Source organism: Limanda limanda, chromosome 8 (genome assembly GCF_963576545.1).
Source record: "Limanda limanda chromosome 8, fLimLim1.1, whole genome shotgun sequence".
In the NCBI taxonomy this organism is placed as follows: domain Eukaryota; kingdom Metazoa; phylum Chordata; class Actinopteri; order Pleuronectiformes; family Pleuronectidae; genus Limanda; species Limanda limanda.
In genome coordinates this window covers 5509406-5525630 of record NC_083643.1, presented here as the reverse complement: position 1 = coordinate 5525630, position 16225 = coordinate 5509406, and the positions used below count along the sequence as shown (strand labels likewise).

Sequence of the window (16225 nt, the reverse complement as noted above, 5' to 3'; positions counted from 1 at the left end):
TCTTCTCTCAAGCCTTCATTGTTGTTAGTTTACAAAACCGTCTTTTATGCTCTCACCTGACATCCTGACAGCCGTGGAGACATCACTATAATAATCGATCATAGTAATAACTCTTCAGTCAAAGAACTTAAACAACTGGTTGTCAGAGGCAGACGGAATCACAGGTCCTGCTCCTTCTGGATTATGATTAGTTAATGTTAATGATAACGAGCATGGCCATGTTCCAAAACTTGAAAGTGTCACAAGTGTAGCAAGAAAAAAATCAGCTGTACATTATTGAGAGCATTGCTCAGAGGATGTTGATTTCTCTGATGTTTCTGAACTAAATGTCAAATTAATGCTATTTTGTTTGCTTCCACCACTAAACCTTCAATTGACTTTTTGAAGAATTACATTGGTTTTGGATAGAACATGATTAGGATTGGAGCCAGGCATTCAGTTGTGATGGTTAGGGCTACTGGTCACGACACGTCAATGACTCACGACTGAAGAAAGACAAATCTGTGTCTGTATTAGGGCATAAGTAATGGTGTGAGAAAATTATGTGGAACATCATCTTTCCATAGCAACGTAGCTCAAGAATCCTGTTAACCTCGCTCTTAACCTCGCTATGGTTACCCGTGTGTGAGAACCAGCCCAGATGAAACAGTGGTAAGAAATATTTAACCCCCCTATGTTAAACCAAATTCCGTGTGTTCATAGTCCACAGCAAATTCAGAAAATGGGATTTCATATTTGTCGTAAAACTATATGAAGACATTTTGGAAAAGTAATTGTTTTAATCTGGATATATTACCCCCACATCTGAGCTGTCCACATTAGCTCTGACTCTTTAAAACCACTATGAAATGTCAAGTAAAAGATGATCACTTTCTTAATCTGTGACATCTAAGCTACGTGCTCATAAACCTCAGTGCACATCCTCCATTTTCTGCTTCTGCAAAGTTCCTGCAGAGATGATATTCTCGTGAATCTGTTTGCATACATCATGTTTTGTAACACGCTCACACACAAGCTTACGTTTACATCAAGCACTTGTGCTTTTTATGTCTCTCTATCTCCGGTGTCTTTAGGGTTCAGGTGGGGACAGTAGGCTTGATCTGCCCCTGCGCTGCTGTGCTGCTGTTGACTCAGTGTATTTTATTGATCCACTCATATAACAGCACATACTGTACATGCCGCATATCCTCCACCTCCTTCCTACGTGTGTGTGAGAGTGTGATGTATTGGGTGTGGTTGCAGGATGCCCTGTGCGGGTGGCAGCGGAAGCTCCACTGAAGCAAAGCGTGGACCACAGACAGACACACACACACACACACACACAGACCTACACACACACATAAATACTGTATAAACGTGTACGTGTGTCTGTGTTTGTGTGTGTTAGGATTCATTGGGGCAGTCTGCAGGAGGGCTGAACAACAGTTAAATATTTCATCACTTCCATTATTCAGCAACTGCTTCAGAGAGGGAGGGAGGGAGGGAGGGAGGGAGGCAGCGGCAGAGACCAAGGCAGAGAAGGGGAGGGTGTGTGTGAACTCCGAGATGCTTTGGCAGTACATCTGACATTTATATCAGTGACATGAGTTGAATTGAGCCAAAGAGGTGATGCAGGAAATAACTATTTAGCCTGTCAATATTGTGAACTATAAATTTAGAGGGAAAGGAGGAGGAGGGAAGGTTTGAAGGTGGTAAGGAGAGGAAAATTAAAGGGGAGGAAGGGATTGCTGGAGGAAAGGGAAGGATGATGCTGAGGGAGGAGAAGAAAAAGGAGGAGGGTGCGGCAGCAAGGATGGGAAGGGCAGTGAAAGAGAGAGAGAGAATCAGAGACACGATTGCATTCCTGGGAAATGAGGATGGTCACCATGGCAACTGCAGCTGAGAGTCACATGATGCGGAGGAGTGTGAGTGTGAGAGAGAGAGAGACACACAGAGAGAGAGGAGGGTGAGAGAGAGAGAGAGAGAGAACGAGAGAGCTCTGTAGGGTGGGGTGTGCCAGCGGACGACAGTGGAGGAGAGAAGGGAAAAAAGATGGTAATGAGGTGAAGTAATAAAATGGAGGGATAGAGAGAGTGCGGAGCGGTGGAGAGTTAAACAAGAGTGTATATAAAGTGTGTGTTTGTTGTTTCTTTAGTCGTTGTGGTTTGTAGGCCACTGGATCACAGTGACATCATGTGAGACTCGTCTAGAGAAGCAACGAGAAGGGTTCGACCATGAGGGACAAAAGGGAGGGGGGGGGGGGGTATTGATAAGGAGAATCAGTTAATGAGTGAAAATGTGTCCAAAAATGGAAGCGAGAAGGGGGGGGGGGGGACAGGGAAAATGATCCAGAGAAAAGATTGTTGTCATGTTTTTTTTATTCTCTCCCATTATCTGATTGGCTGACGCTCACTGTGACGTCAACAAACACAATCTCACTTGTTCATTTATCAGTTTTCTTCGAGCATTGTTCCCTTTCACATGTCAACCTAATAACAGACATGTTGTTTTCAGCATCACAGGCACAGACACATTGATCTTATCTCGTCTGTTTCTCGTCATTCATCCGGTTTCAGACACTTTCCTGTAGTAACTTCATTTGCAAAACAAGATGTGAAGAAGAAGCCTGTTGCACTTCATGGGGTCGAGGGGTTTAGAAGAAACCCTTTTACTGCCACTAGCATTTGTTCAAGACCTGATTTTATTTTTTGTGTGTCACCTTACCTTGTATTTTAGGCTTTTCATTTATCACCATCGTGAAGTAAAATAAACTGTTACTCAAAGTATATTCATGTAGCTATCACAGATCAAAGCATGTATCCCTTGGATAAGAGTGGGACGTTTCCATGACAACTGCAGGTCAACACTTCGTGTAGACGTGAACAAAGATGGCTGCACGGGAAAATACAGAGCCTTTCAACTGTGCTCGGTTTAACAGTATATTCCTATTGACACACACACACACACACACACACACACACACACACACACACACACACACACACACACACACATCCACACATATACTAAGTGTGTCTTTCAAAATTTCTGTTTAGACTGTATCCCTGTCTTTGGCTGTGGGTTTAAAGTGCGTCTGTGGCCCACTGCCCAGCACTCATACTGTGACACACACTGTCTGGACACACACACACACACTGTCCCTACATTCATATTATACACACACCCAGATACACACACTCTATGTTCCTTATCATGCATTGTGTAGCTGCTGACAGAGACACACAGCAGCAGCAGCAGCTGAGAGGAAGCTGGTACGGAGCTTAAGTCTTTGCTTGAAACACATTCACATCAAATCCAATCCAATCCCTCCAAGTGGGATCGACACCTCACAGAGGACAACAGGCGGAGACAGCTCCTGCTTAACGTCAGACAGAGACGCTGTTCTGAGTTCCCCGGTGTCCCAGCAGGCCGAGGATCACACCTGGGTTTGAAATGTGGCTCCTGGACTTTGTTACTGCCATAGGTTGTTTTTGAAAGACTTCGGAAGAGGGCAAGTTACTGAAGTGAAAATCCTTTCATGTTGATTTCATCAGGCTGAATTTTATAACTATGAATGAGACAGTTCAAATGCAATGGATGTCCTCTCCGTCACACACCCTCACACATTGAAGACTGGAGACTAAAAGCTTCTTCTCTGCTTTCATTAAACCCATTTGTAAGATCTGGCGTTTCCTCTCTTTTCTGTTCAGAGCTGTTGATTAGAACAGATCAGGAGATGGAGGATGAGGGGCTGATAAAAACATATTTGCTGCCTTTACAAGTTGGCACCTTGTGGGGGGGGGGGGGGGGGTATGGACATGTACACAGGGTGAAAGCAGATGGGAGGAAAGGATGGGGGGAGTCCGGGCCAGCCACACCAATCCAGATCAGAGTTAACTCATGCAGCTGATCTGTGAAAACTTGACCACCAGACCTCCGTCCTCAAAACAAACAAACCAGCAGGTGGTCCGACGACTGATTCTCCAGATAGAGCGAGAGATCCTTCATCTCCAAAGACAGGAAGACAATGCAGGAGGAAATAACAGTGACTGTTAATGGCAGCAGAAAGCAGTACTCTATCTCTGAGCTGCAACAAAACAACGTGCCAAATTACCTAAACAACATAAATATATATATGTGTTTTATCAGTTTACTTTGGTTTATTGGAGAGGATTAACTTTCACACAAAGAGATCCTCTCTTTTCTCTCAAAATAACAAATAAAAGGGAACCTACTTGGTTGAGGCAGATGGATGTGTGTTGGACTTGCAGATGGATGTGTGTTGGACCTGCAGATGGATGTGTGTTGGACCTGCAGATGGATGTGTATTGGACTTGCAGATGGATGTGTGTTGGACCTGCAGATGGATGTGTGTTGGACCTGCAGATGGATGTGTATTGGACTTGCAGATGGATGTGTGTTGGACCTGCAGATGGATGTGTGTTGGACCTGCAGATGGATGTGTGTTGGATTTGCAGATGGATGTGTGTTGGACTTGCAGATGGATGTGTGTTGGACTTGCAGATGGATGTGTGTTGGACTTGCAGATGGATGTGTGTTGGACCTGCAGATGGATGTGTGTTGGACCTGCAGATGGATGTGTATTGGACTTGCAGATGGATGTGTGTTGGACCTGCAGATGGATGTGTGTTGGACCTGCAGATGGATGTGTGTTGGACTTGCAGATGGATGTGTGTTGGACTTGCAGATGGATGTGTGTTGGATTTGCAGATGGATGTGTGTTGGACTTGCAGATGGATGTGTGTTGGACTTGCAGATGGATGTGTGTTGGACTTACAGATGGATGTGTGTTGGACTTGCAGATGGATGTGTGTTGGATTTGCAGATGGATGTGTGTTGGACTTGCAGATGGATGTGTGTTGGACTTGCAGATGGATGTGTGTTGGACTTACAGATGGATGTGTGTTGGACTTACAGATGGATGTGTGTTGGACTTGCAGATGGATGTGTGTTGGACTTACAGATGGGTGATTTTCTATAGTTCTGGACAATGAGAGAGAAGTGGAAGGCCCTACAGTACGTATGTGCTTTGATTGCCTATTGAATACAGAGACCGAGAGGAAAAGAAGAAAGGAACAGATGTGGAGGATGAAGCATGATGATGATGAGGACAGAGGAGATTTGACGACAGTGACAATTGGCTATTCAGTGTCCAGGCAGGGATGTAGAGTAGTTAAATAGAGTTAGTGTGTTTACGTAGTTTTTCATCAGAATGAAAAGACAAGAACACTCACACACATGTGCAGTATATTCAGAAAAAGAATGACACCATCAACATGGAGGAAAACTATGACAAAAAGTTTGCTCAACAAAAAGTTTGCACAACTCTTTGAGGAAAGTTAAATGCAAGAAGCCTTTTGACTGAATGCTCACAGATTAAATTAACTCAACATTCTTGAACTCAGTTATTAACTATCTTAGAGCATCTGTCTACATGAGGTCAAGAAAAGGTCCCACACTTACATCTCGCATGGACAGAACCTTCTAGTGGAGAAGGAAATGTGATATATTGTGTATGTTTACTTGTGCGCATGTTTTTACAGTCGCACCTTAGTGATAGAGTTAAAAATGGTTCCTTACAACACAGGAGAGTGAGAGTGTCAGTGTCACAGAGGTGAGAGAAGGAGGAGTGGAGCCGGATGAGAGGATGTAGATCTACTGAGAGGGAAGAAGAGAAGTCTGATTGAGAAGGCGAACATCGGAAGGGAGGGGAAGATGAGAGGTGGAGAAAGCGCAACGTGCCAAAGGACAGCGCGATAGAGAAGAATAAAAGAGGGAGGGCTGGTGTGAAGGATGGGAGAGGACAGGAGTGACAGACACACCTGGTCACGAGCACAGGCGGGAGGAGATGTGAAGGACAGACATGGAAAAACACTTTAGAGAGATGTGTGCAGATACAGGTGAGATAATGAGGATGTAGGGATGGTTACTGGCTCAGAGACATATTGGAGGGGGGGGGGATCAGAGCTGTGACAAGCTGAGGTGCAGGAAGGAGAAAGATTGCCTGCAATAAGGAATTAGAGAAATAATAAAAGATGAAAGGGCCTGGCTGGGGTTTTATCGACCAGTGAATCAGATTACATTATTATGATCTGTTGGTATTTACAGGGAACAGCAACTGGCTCGAGGTGCTTTCATTCCTGTAGCTGTGGTTCATCTTACATTGTGATAAACAGATAGAAACAAGGACTGAAACAGAAGCATTTCACTGTCTTTCAGAGAGGGAAGTTATTATTGTTTAGAGAGATGGTTTGACAGCAATTTACTGAATCAGAGTTTAGTTCCAAATACTGTAAGTTGATTGAAATCCTTCAGAATATTGATTTTGTTTGTGAAGAAGAGAATGAAGATATCTCTGACTTTACACACCTTTCACTCATTACACCCAAACCATGAAGTTTCTACTGTGCAGTAAGGGTGTCGGACTCTCACCACACATTTCGTCACAGCTCGGTGATATTCATTAACCCCGTCCTGACCCACTTCTCTCTGAGCTGCGAGGGGAAACACAGCTGACATTTCACTGGGGGGCTGCTCTACACCTGCATAATTCACATCAATACAGTGGAAATTATATGAATTCTTTATTATTCAGTCAACAGCTGAATAAAAAACATTTCTTTCTGTGTCTGCGATGCACTTAATCTTAGCTGAAGGCCACATTTTTGCACAACAACAGATCACAGAATTTTGGGGGGGGTTACAATAAAACAGTGGTGGTTCTCTGAGGCATAGCTCTCCTCCTTTTCGTGTTCTCACAAAGATTACTTACTGTATGGACATGGCGGATTAGAAGACTAATGTCTCCGCTTCAGGATGTCTCAGCCGACAAACGTCTTGTTCTCGGGAGTTCGATACCTCAAGACCACCTTAAGCTAAATTCCCTCAATTTTGGCCCAAACATTCACATGGACTGCAGACAAATGTGGACCAGGATAAACTTCATACCGAAGTGATAATGTTTTATATCCAAACATTTAAAGGTCAACTTCATTATTTCTTTTTTTGTCCACTACTTAAAAGAATAACTCTAGAACAGAGGGGGAGGTTTCAAACATATTTCTTCTAATTTTAATAGTTTGGAAAAGGCGTGGAACCGTGACGCTCTTATTCTGGTTTTTTTAATTAGCTGGAAGTGTCAGAAAGAGGCAAAGGAGAGTTTTTGGGGCTGCTGAGCTTAATTAATCTATGTTGTCAACTTGGAAGGAGTCCAGAGAACACATCCCTAACGTTGTGATAACAACATCACATTTTTTGGACTTGCTCTGTATAGCACACAACCTCAACCCAGCCCTGCTCCCTGTCTGCTGCTGGTGAAGTCTTTGTTGACACCATTAGCTTTCTGAACTTTCCAAGAGGACGCAGGATTAAACCCGGCACCGGTGCCTCGTGACTTCCTCCACCCGATTAAATGAGCCTGTGCTGCGGCTGCATTGGCGGCTCCCAGGTGTGTGTGTGTCTGTGTGTGTGTCTGTCTGTGTGTGTGTGTGTGTCTGGGTGAGTTTTAATCAGGTTGATGCTTCAGGAGCATACGTGTCGTCTGTCAAATCTCCAAACTCTTCTAATCTGTTATTATCTCGCCCTGATTGCTTCGCACTCTGTTAATTTCTGGGGGAAATGTGGAAACTCAAACGCGTTGGGCCTTCACTCATTGTGATTTCAGCCTGAGTGCTGTGAAATCTAATTATAATGTCTGGATAAAATTACAGTACAGGGAACAAGCAACCCTCATCCTGATCTCATACTGTTTCATTGGTTGAAAAGAAATAAGTAATACGAAGCCTGATGATATATTGGTCCAGTGAAGGTGTAAAGTTATATTGATTTCAGTGCGGTTCAGTTGCATAAATATTTAACTGAGTTATATATTTAAGTTTGTCGACTCAGCGATATGCTGGTAAGTGCTTCATGTATCACATTTATAGAAATAGGCTGGACCTGTGCATGCTGATGAAATATATTTATGACCATTGTTCCATTGTTTGTATTGCGTAGTCTTTTTCATTTACGCAGCACATATACTGTAACATTGGTCGTACTCAGAGGATAATGTGCAGTCACAGGTCTGTGATTGTTTGTATATTGGGATAAATTTGGCCTAATCATCCGTAGAAAGAGGAAATTAGAATTAGAATTTTGGAGCATTGCACCTTTTATGTCACACAACTATAAATGTTTGGCATCTTTGGAATCTTATTTGGATTTAACTCTTTTCTTTTAATGGTGTGCCATTAGACTACAGTACTGTAGTAGTTTAATTAGCAGACGTCTTTGTAAATTGTCTCATTGATCTCACTGGAGAAATAATTTTCTCATGTAAACTTTCTGCCGTTTGATTAAATAAAGTAATTAACATTTTCCCTCAGGAAGTCAAAATGTTAACATAATGGATCTATTTCTTTGTGCGAATGACTCAACACAAACATTTAAGAACTTAAGTGTGATAATAACATGTCACCTAGAGGGACATCTTGTTGGAAAATACGATTAGAAAGAAAATAATAGAAATTGCTGTAATACAATATAAATTGTTGATGTCAAAAATAAATAGAAGGTTTTTTTTTATGTCAGAATATTTTCTCATTGCCTCATATTAAGTAAGTTTGGGAAAATTATACAATAATTTTCAATGACATTCTTGAACATTAGTTTATCTGATTCTCTTAATGCTAAAATGTTTTAAAAAATCCTTCCCTGATTACAAATGTGTTTCATTAAAGAAAGCAAATCTATTACAGTATTAAAATTAGTTTTTTAAATATGTCCCTGAACAACTTTAAAAAAAAAAATGTGTTCATTGTTTGATTCATTTTTTACTACTTTAAATTACTGTATTTCTTATTATCACTTGTTTGTTTCTTTTATTCTGATCTACAAAAATCTATCGGCCAAAAAATATCTGCATTTTTTTGACTTTATTGAGCATTTTCCTTTTTCTTGCTATTGTGTAAAGATTGCGTGTGTTGTAGAAAAAGAACAAGCGCACAAGGTGCAAAGGTCAAGGCCTTACTGACCCATAAATATTACTATAGATCCAAGAATAATGATGTAGGCGGAGTCAAGTGCTGTGAAGAGAAATCAATAACAGCAAAGAGCATGGGGGGGCGGGGGGGGATTCAGACGAGAGGCTGGTAATGGCTGAGGCATCTAAGTGAGATCTCCGCAGCAGGTTTACTCATAGCTAAGTGGTCGGAGTGATTTTCCATAAACAAAGGATGACGTGTTCACGTATAAATGGAAATGAATGAACAATAATATATAATCATTCCAAGAAATGACCTTGTAACACAAGGTTTTGTAACTTCTGTAGGGAAAAGGCTTTTTTACAAAGAAGTTTCATTACGAAATAGATAATCACAAAAAACACATCACAAATGTTACCAATTAAATTCAACCAAGTTCACAATATGAACTAAATGGTTATAAACAGTGAATCTATCTAATTTATCTGCTGATTCCAGAAATGTCTGTCCGTCTTTATGCGACTCACAAATCCCTGGAACCGTTCATCTGATCAGCTTCATACTTGTCGGGTCTATTGTTCGGGCCTAATTAATCTCAGGGTTGGACTTTTTTTCGGACATTTCGTTTGTCGCAGCTCAATTACTTGCAGGTCACTTTTACATTTTCATAAAGAAATCTGCAACCAGCATCACCACAGGTCAAAGGAAACAGCCTGTTCCAAACAGGCAGGTTTACAACAGCCACTGCTCCAGTGTATGTGAATGTCTTTATGTTCCCGGTGTTTGCAGCTTGACTCACTGAACTCTTGCCGTCGTATGACCTACAATGCTTTGGCCTTTAAGACACTGACTCCTTTTCAGTTATGTCAGTTAGCAGCAGCTAATCTATCTGGCTCTTTGTGTGGAGGGAGCTGAGTGTCTCTGCCACTGAGGGAGGAAGGAGCACTGCTGCATGACAACAGCCCCCCCTCTGGCCTCCTGCAGCCGGAGACTAAATAAGAGGTTTACATTTGTTCGAACCCGTTGTTTGAAACAGTTTGTTGAGCATTTTTCTTGAAGGTGCATGATGACATTAAGTCAACAGGTCCATGAACCACAGTGGCTTTGAGATGATGATTTGTGTATCTGCACTTACTCGGGTCTGTAAATGACACTTTCTGCGGTGAAAGCTTTTCACTGAGAAAATGGACCACAAAAGTTTTCATTCTAACCCCTTTTCCTCTGTTATCTGCAGAAATCATCTTCTGTAGTTGTTGTTACCTCGTTCTTCTCTCCTTTTCATCCTCTATCTGTGTTAACACACCTTCTCTGGTTCTTCTTTTAAATATGTCTAACTACAGGCAGCATTTCTCCTACCGTTGTGTTCAGAATGAATTTCCCCGTGTGGCAGTATCTCTCTGTTTTATCATTCATGAGCTGCCATTTGAATGATGTTACAGCATTTCAGCACCTGTTAGAGAGAAGAATACTAACCTGCTCTTTCCTCCCTCTCGTTGTACCTGCAGGCGGACGCTAAGATGGTGTGTGACGTGGTCAGTCGTATGGAAGACACCGAGCCTTACTCTGCTGAGCTGCTCTCCTCCATGATGCGTCTGTGGTCCGACTCCGGTCTGCAGGAGTGCTTCAGCCGCGCCCGAGAGTACCAGCTCAACGATTCAGCGCAGTAGTACGTACACATGCCCACTTGTGTGTCTGTGTGTGTGTGTATATGTGTCTGTCAAGACTGTCCATCTCTATGTTAGTCCCATTATCGTGAAGACAGCATCTCAAGAACGCCACAAGGAAGGTTCTTCAAAAACATGAACATGAACAGATGAGATGAGGTGTAAGCCGTCACCGCCAGGGAATTAATGTCAGTTAATTGTGTGTGTTTGTGTGTGTGTGTGTGTGTGTGTGTGTGTGTGTGTGTGTGTGTGTGTGTGTGTGTGTGTGTGTGTGTGTGTGTGTGTGTGTGTGTGTGTGTGTGTGTGTGTGTGTGTGTGTGTGTGTGTGTGTGTGTGTGTGTGTGACAACTACCCAGCTGATTCCTAATTTCCTAAGTCAAAATCAATAGATCACTCATTAGCCCCCCCCACAGTCATCTCACTCTCTATAAAGTCACCGACACACACACACACACACAGACACACACTCCACCCTAATCTTATAAATGCGATCATACTCTACGCTGTTAAGACACACAGTTAATCACCATTATGACTACCGGCCCTGATTTATGCTCGGTGCCTGTGTGTGGGTGGAGAAAGAGCGAGACACAGCAGGAAAAACACAGAGAGAGAGAGAGAGAGTGAGAGAGAGAGAGGGGGGCGGTGAGCGAGGCATTTCTCTTAAGTGCCATGTTTGTGCGTGCAGCTGTAATTTAATTGTGCTCTGTACATGTTAGTGAGTGACGTAAAGCAGAGATGCAGCAGAGCGATGGATGCAGTCACTGATGGATGCACCTCTCTTGTGCAGCAGGCTCTAACCACGCATGTTGTAACTTATTATATCTAAGTGATATAAACATATGACAGCAGGGCCGTTTATAGGGAAACCACAAGTAATGAGAAATCTTCATACAACAAGTTTAAACGATGGCCCATTAATCGCTGTGATTGATCGTGTATCTGGACACGTCAGACATGGCTCAGGTCAACAGTTCAGCCAGTTTGAACCACAGCAACTTGACTTCTCCTTCGTGTTCTGATGCAACAAAACCCAAGCAGCTTTTCAACCGGCTCCAAACGGAATTTAAAATTAGGAGCGAATTTCAAGAATGTGCTCAATGGCAATTGAGTTTATTAAAACTTTGCGTACTAATGCTTTTCCTCCATTTTAGGATATCGTTTAGTTCAAGGTTCTGTTGTGGCTTCACAAAGTTTAAACTATAACATGATAAGTGAAAATCACAAAGGAGATCACAGCATGTGCACATTTCTTGGATCAGAATCTGCCTCTTAGAATAGATGTGTGGAAAAAAGGCTGATGCAAACATAAAGGCATCAAAAAGTGTCATAAAAAATCTGCAGAGAAGACAAGAAGAGACAGGATGTAGTGATTAAGTGAAGTGAAAGTTAAAGACCACAACTGCAAAGAAAACACAAGAAGATGATTGAATGATACAATCTGTGACACAAATGGGACAAACAGAGGAAAGGAAGGGTTGAGTCTGTACAAAACTGATGAAAGAGTGAGAAAGAGAATGAAAAGAGAGAGAGGGAGAGTGAGAGAGGAAGTGAAAGAGAGGGAGAGTAATTCCTCATCACGGCAGACATCTTGAAAGGAGAGCAAACATAGTCCTGTCAGCATTTACATATGGTCAATTAACTCAAACAACATCCGCTCTGTTTGTGTGTGTGTGTGTGTGTGCGTGTGTGCATGTGTGCATGTGTGTGTGTGTGTGTGATTTAAATGTCACATTAAAGATTGATGCACACTTCCTATTATGTGGTGGCCTGTGGAGCAGAACAAACACACCAACCAATGAGCTGATGGGACAGATACCATGTGATCTGACCACACTCGGTTTGACCGTGTTTGTGTATGTTTGTGTGTGTGTTTTGTAGGTGTTACTCGTGGTGTAGGGACCTTAATCTACAAAGTAACACAGTTTGGGGACAACTTACCACAACGACGTTAATCATTACATTCGTCTTAGGGTTAGGGTTAGCCTAACCCTAACCCTAACCCTAGCCTAACCCTAACCCTAACCCTTACAGTGTGTGTGTGTGTGTGTGTGTGCGTTTTAAACATACCTCACAGTAACAGAAAGTTGAGGATGTTTCTCCAGATTAAGAGATTTTGTGTTTTAGGTTCAGACCTTCAGATATAAGCAGGTATTTAGGTCATAATTCCACTGGATATTAGTGTGGAATTCTTTTAGGAATCGCACAGGCATCTGATGTGTTTTTTATTACATAGAAAGCAGAAAGCTTTGTTCTCCCTGAAGCCGCTGCTCTCTCTCTCTCTTTCTCTCTCTTTCTATTCCTGTGCAATTTAAGCACGACATGTACTGACCTATTTACCATAGTACACATACTCTTTGTATATGATTTACATCCCCTCCCTTCGTGACACCGGTGCATGTCCAGACTCAGCTTCATAAAAAAGAAAAGATAATACAATGACATCCTTCATACACACACACATATTAAAATGTCAGGTAAAGCTGTTAAATAGACAGTGAGCATGAACATGGCCTTGCAACGCTGGTTTATGGCATTACATTACTGCTGTATTGAATTGCATCATATTATCTGCTAATGGCAGCCAATCTGAGTGTACCTGTTTAGAGCTGATGCTTAAAATAAGATGGTTTACTTTCAACAGTTATTGATTCTGGGTCTTGCTTTGCCTTCGATTAGGTGCTTTCGTATTGTTAGAGTGAAATTCCCTGTTTTAATTTTCTTCTCTCTGCCAAGTAATGACGGAGCTCTTTACTCTTTTCACATTCCTTTTCCTGTGAATAGCATGGCTCGTCAGCAGCTCTACAGCTCCCTTCACTGGAAACACAAACACACACATGCATTCGTCTTTGTCATTATCACATCTCTTTACAGATGTCTGTCTTTTGTGCCTAATACTCTTTTAGAGAAAGACCATAATACTGCACGTCACCAGGGAAATGAGGAAAGCATACTCCGGGCCCTGGTGTTAATCGACTTAGTAAAAAGCCAAATGCAGTGGTGGTCCACAGTTTATATGAAACTCGGCTGCCCGACTGTAAATCCACAGGGGACAGAAGTTCTGTGCATGAAACAATGTTAGTGTTTGAGTTCACAATTTTTGTTCTAATCTGTGCAGTGCAGTAGTTTTTATGTAATCCTGAAACTGATCAAGGTCCAGTAGCTCATTACCCTTCCGCCCATCTACTTCTCCTCCAAACCCTGATCTAAGCCATGTCCCTTTTCTGTGTTATCAGTAGTTCTTATCATTCAAGCTGTGTGTGTGTGTGTGTGTGTGTGTGTGTGTGTGTGTGTGTGTGTGTGTGTGTGTGTGTGTGTGTGTGTGTGTGTGTGTGTGTGTGTGTGTGTGTGTGTGTGTGTGTGTGTGTGTGTGTGTGTGTGTGTGTGTGTGTGTGTGTGTGTGTGTACTCCCCGATCTATAAATAAAAACCTCTATGACACAATCGACGGATGCACGATGTGGACATGCAGTAGATTCCCGCTCTGTTGTGTCAGTGTTGATCTGTTACTGACCTTTCTCCTTCCAGGTAGAGGAAAGCAACTGCAGTCAGTAAAACACGGGGTCAATACAGGAAAAGGAAGTGGAGTCAATAGAGCAGCACGTTTTCCTTCATTATTAATGACATCAATCCAGCGGGTTTCCCATTGAACTTGTTGTGTAATGTAAACTCTGAGGCCCACCTGAGCCGTAACATACATCAGTAGCTTTATGGTTCACTGCAATGCAAATGCATCTTATTTATAATACTCCTCCTCTGTCAGTGGGATCAGAAAACTCTCTGGTATATAAGTGAGACCAAGTTGCACGGAGCTGCTGATCGATCTGAGGTCGACTTCACAGAGACAGCCCGAGGGCCAATGAAAACAGAGCCATCAATCATTTCTCAGAGGATCAAACCAGCTTTAGAACTGAGTGTGTGCTTTATTACCCTCACCCTTCACGAGTTGGTGGAAAATAACAGATTTTTATTATAATCTGCTCAGTGGTTAGTTTTGAAACAAGAATTGTGATGAGTCAAACACGATTTTGTGAACGTTGCATTTCCCAGGCGAGAAATCAGCATCTTCTCCAGCTGCTGAGTAAAGGCTCCAAGCAGGAGGACTGTTATAACTGCTTGTGCTTGACCAACACATCTTGTGTAAATAGTTGGAGTTGCACAAGTTTAAACTTCTGCAAATCTACTAAACAGTTGGAGAAAAGCTGCTACAGCAGAGAAGTGCTGCTTAGAGTATTAGAGCAATAACAGTATTAGAGGTGGGAATTGCAGAGTACGATATAATGTGATTCGAAATGCATGTCCCACAATAAGAATAATGTCACGAAACAGCAATTCTGCAATGATCAATATATTGCTAGACGATCATAAAACGATTTATCATGATATCTGTCATACTAAATATTACAAAATGCCTCTAAATAGGTAAAGTGTAGGATGTGTGTATTTAATTACTGCAATTTGGTGTCAGTTTCACAGAGATTGACAAAAACTGAGAGGACACAATTTGCAAAGTTTATACAGTGCCTTACCAATGTATAAAATATCCATATTTGGTTCCATAAGGATGACGATATATTGCCGTATGCTGTCCCATCCCAAACCAGTACCTCCAAATGCTAATTATCTCACAAGTTAAATGTTTTCCCCTTAGTCTTGTAGATTTCAGTTATTTGTGGAGGAAGTGAACCAGTTAGCCAGAGGTGCAAACAAGTGCAGCTGACATCAGAGCAGATTAACAGTCTAATCCATTCATTGGGTTTTCCTCACATGCTTTTGGCTTTGAAAAGGCTATTAACAGCCCCATTGCACATGCCTCAGAATGTGAAGAAATCCAAAGCCCTGACTCGCCTTTTTACATTAGATATTCCTGCTGATTAACAATCTATTTCTTTCTGTGTGTGTCTGTGTGCAGTTACCTAGACAGCCTAGATCGGATTGGTGCGACGGACTACCAGCCCACAGAGCAGGACATCCTGAGGACCCGAGTGAAGACCACCGGCATCGTCGAGACACACTTTACCTTCAAAAACCTTCACTTCAGGTCAGTATGAACACTTACCACTGATATTTTCATATAAGTCTTCTCGTTCTTCTACCGTCACCAGCATCCAACCATCAGCCTGCTCCTCTATCCATGCATACAGTAGGAACTCCGTCTGTAATTAAATACTTTGAACACGTGTCCATATTTATGGATGTGAGCCTTTTTTAATGAGATCTGATTCAATTAGAGCGAGGGGCTATGGGAACGATGACAGAGAGGAGGAGAGGCGTTATGGGAGGTTTGCAGGAAAGGAGAGAGGAAGCAAGGAGAAAAGACGGAAGTGGTCTCGTCCCGACCTCTAATTTAATTAACATATATCTGCCGCCTGTGTGTGCGTACAGAGCGGCACACTGAGCCGGGCAATGAATCAAATGGTGACACGATTCCTCTGCATGGATTCACCGTTACACTTTGCAACTTGATATTTGTTTCAATTTTCCTCTCATTTTTTGTGTCTTTCTCGTTCATACAACCATTTCATCTTAAACATGCAGAAATACAGATGTTAGTTCTACTAAACGGTGCTTTCCACTGTGACGCTCGCAGGTGAGTAGG

General features: G+C 42.2%; 1 protein-coding gene across 3 annotated transcripts in view; it reads left to right on the top strand.

Annotated features, from left to right (window-relative positions):
- Positions 1–16225, top strand: part of gnao1a (guanine nucleotide binding protein (G protein), alpha activating activity polypeptide O, a) — a 77283-nt gene that overhangs the window by 43165 nt on the left and 17893 nt on the right. For all 3 annotated transcript variants that reach the window (XM_061076027.1, XM_061076029.1, XM_061076028.1), the window contains exons 4-5: positions 10469–10629; positions 15539–15667. In XM_061076027.1, the coding sequence (XP_060932010.1) occupies positions 10469–10629; positions 15539–15667 (290 nt within the window). The remainder of the gene's footprint in view (positions 1–10468; positions 10630–15538; positions 15668–16225) is intronic.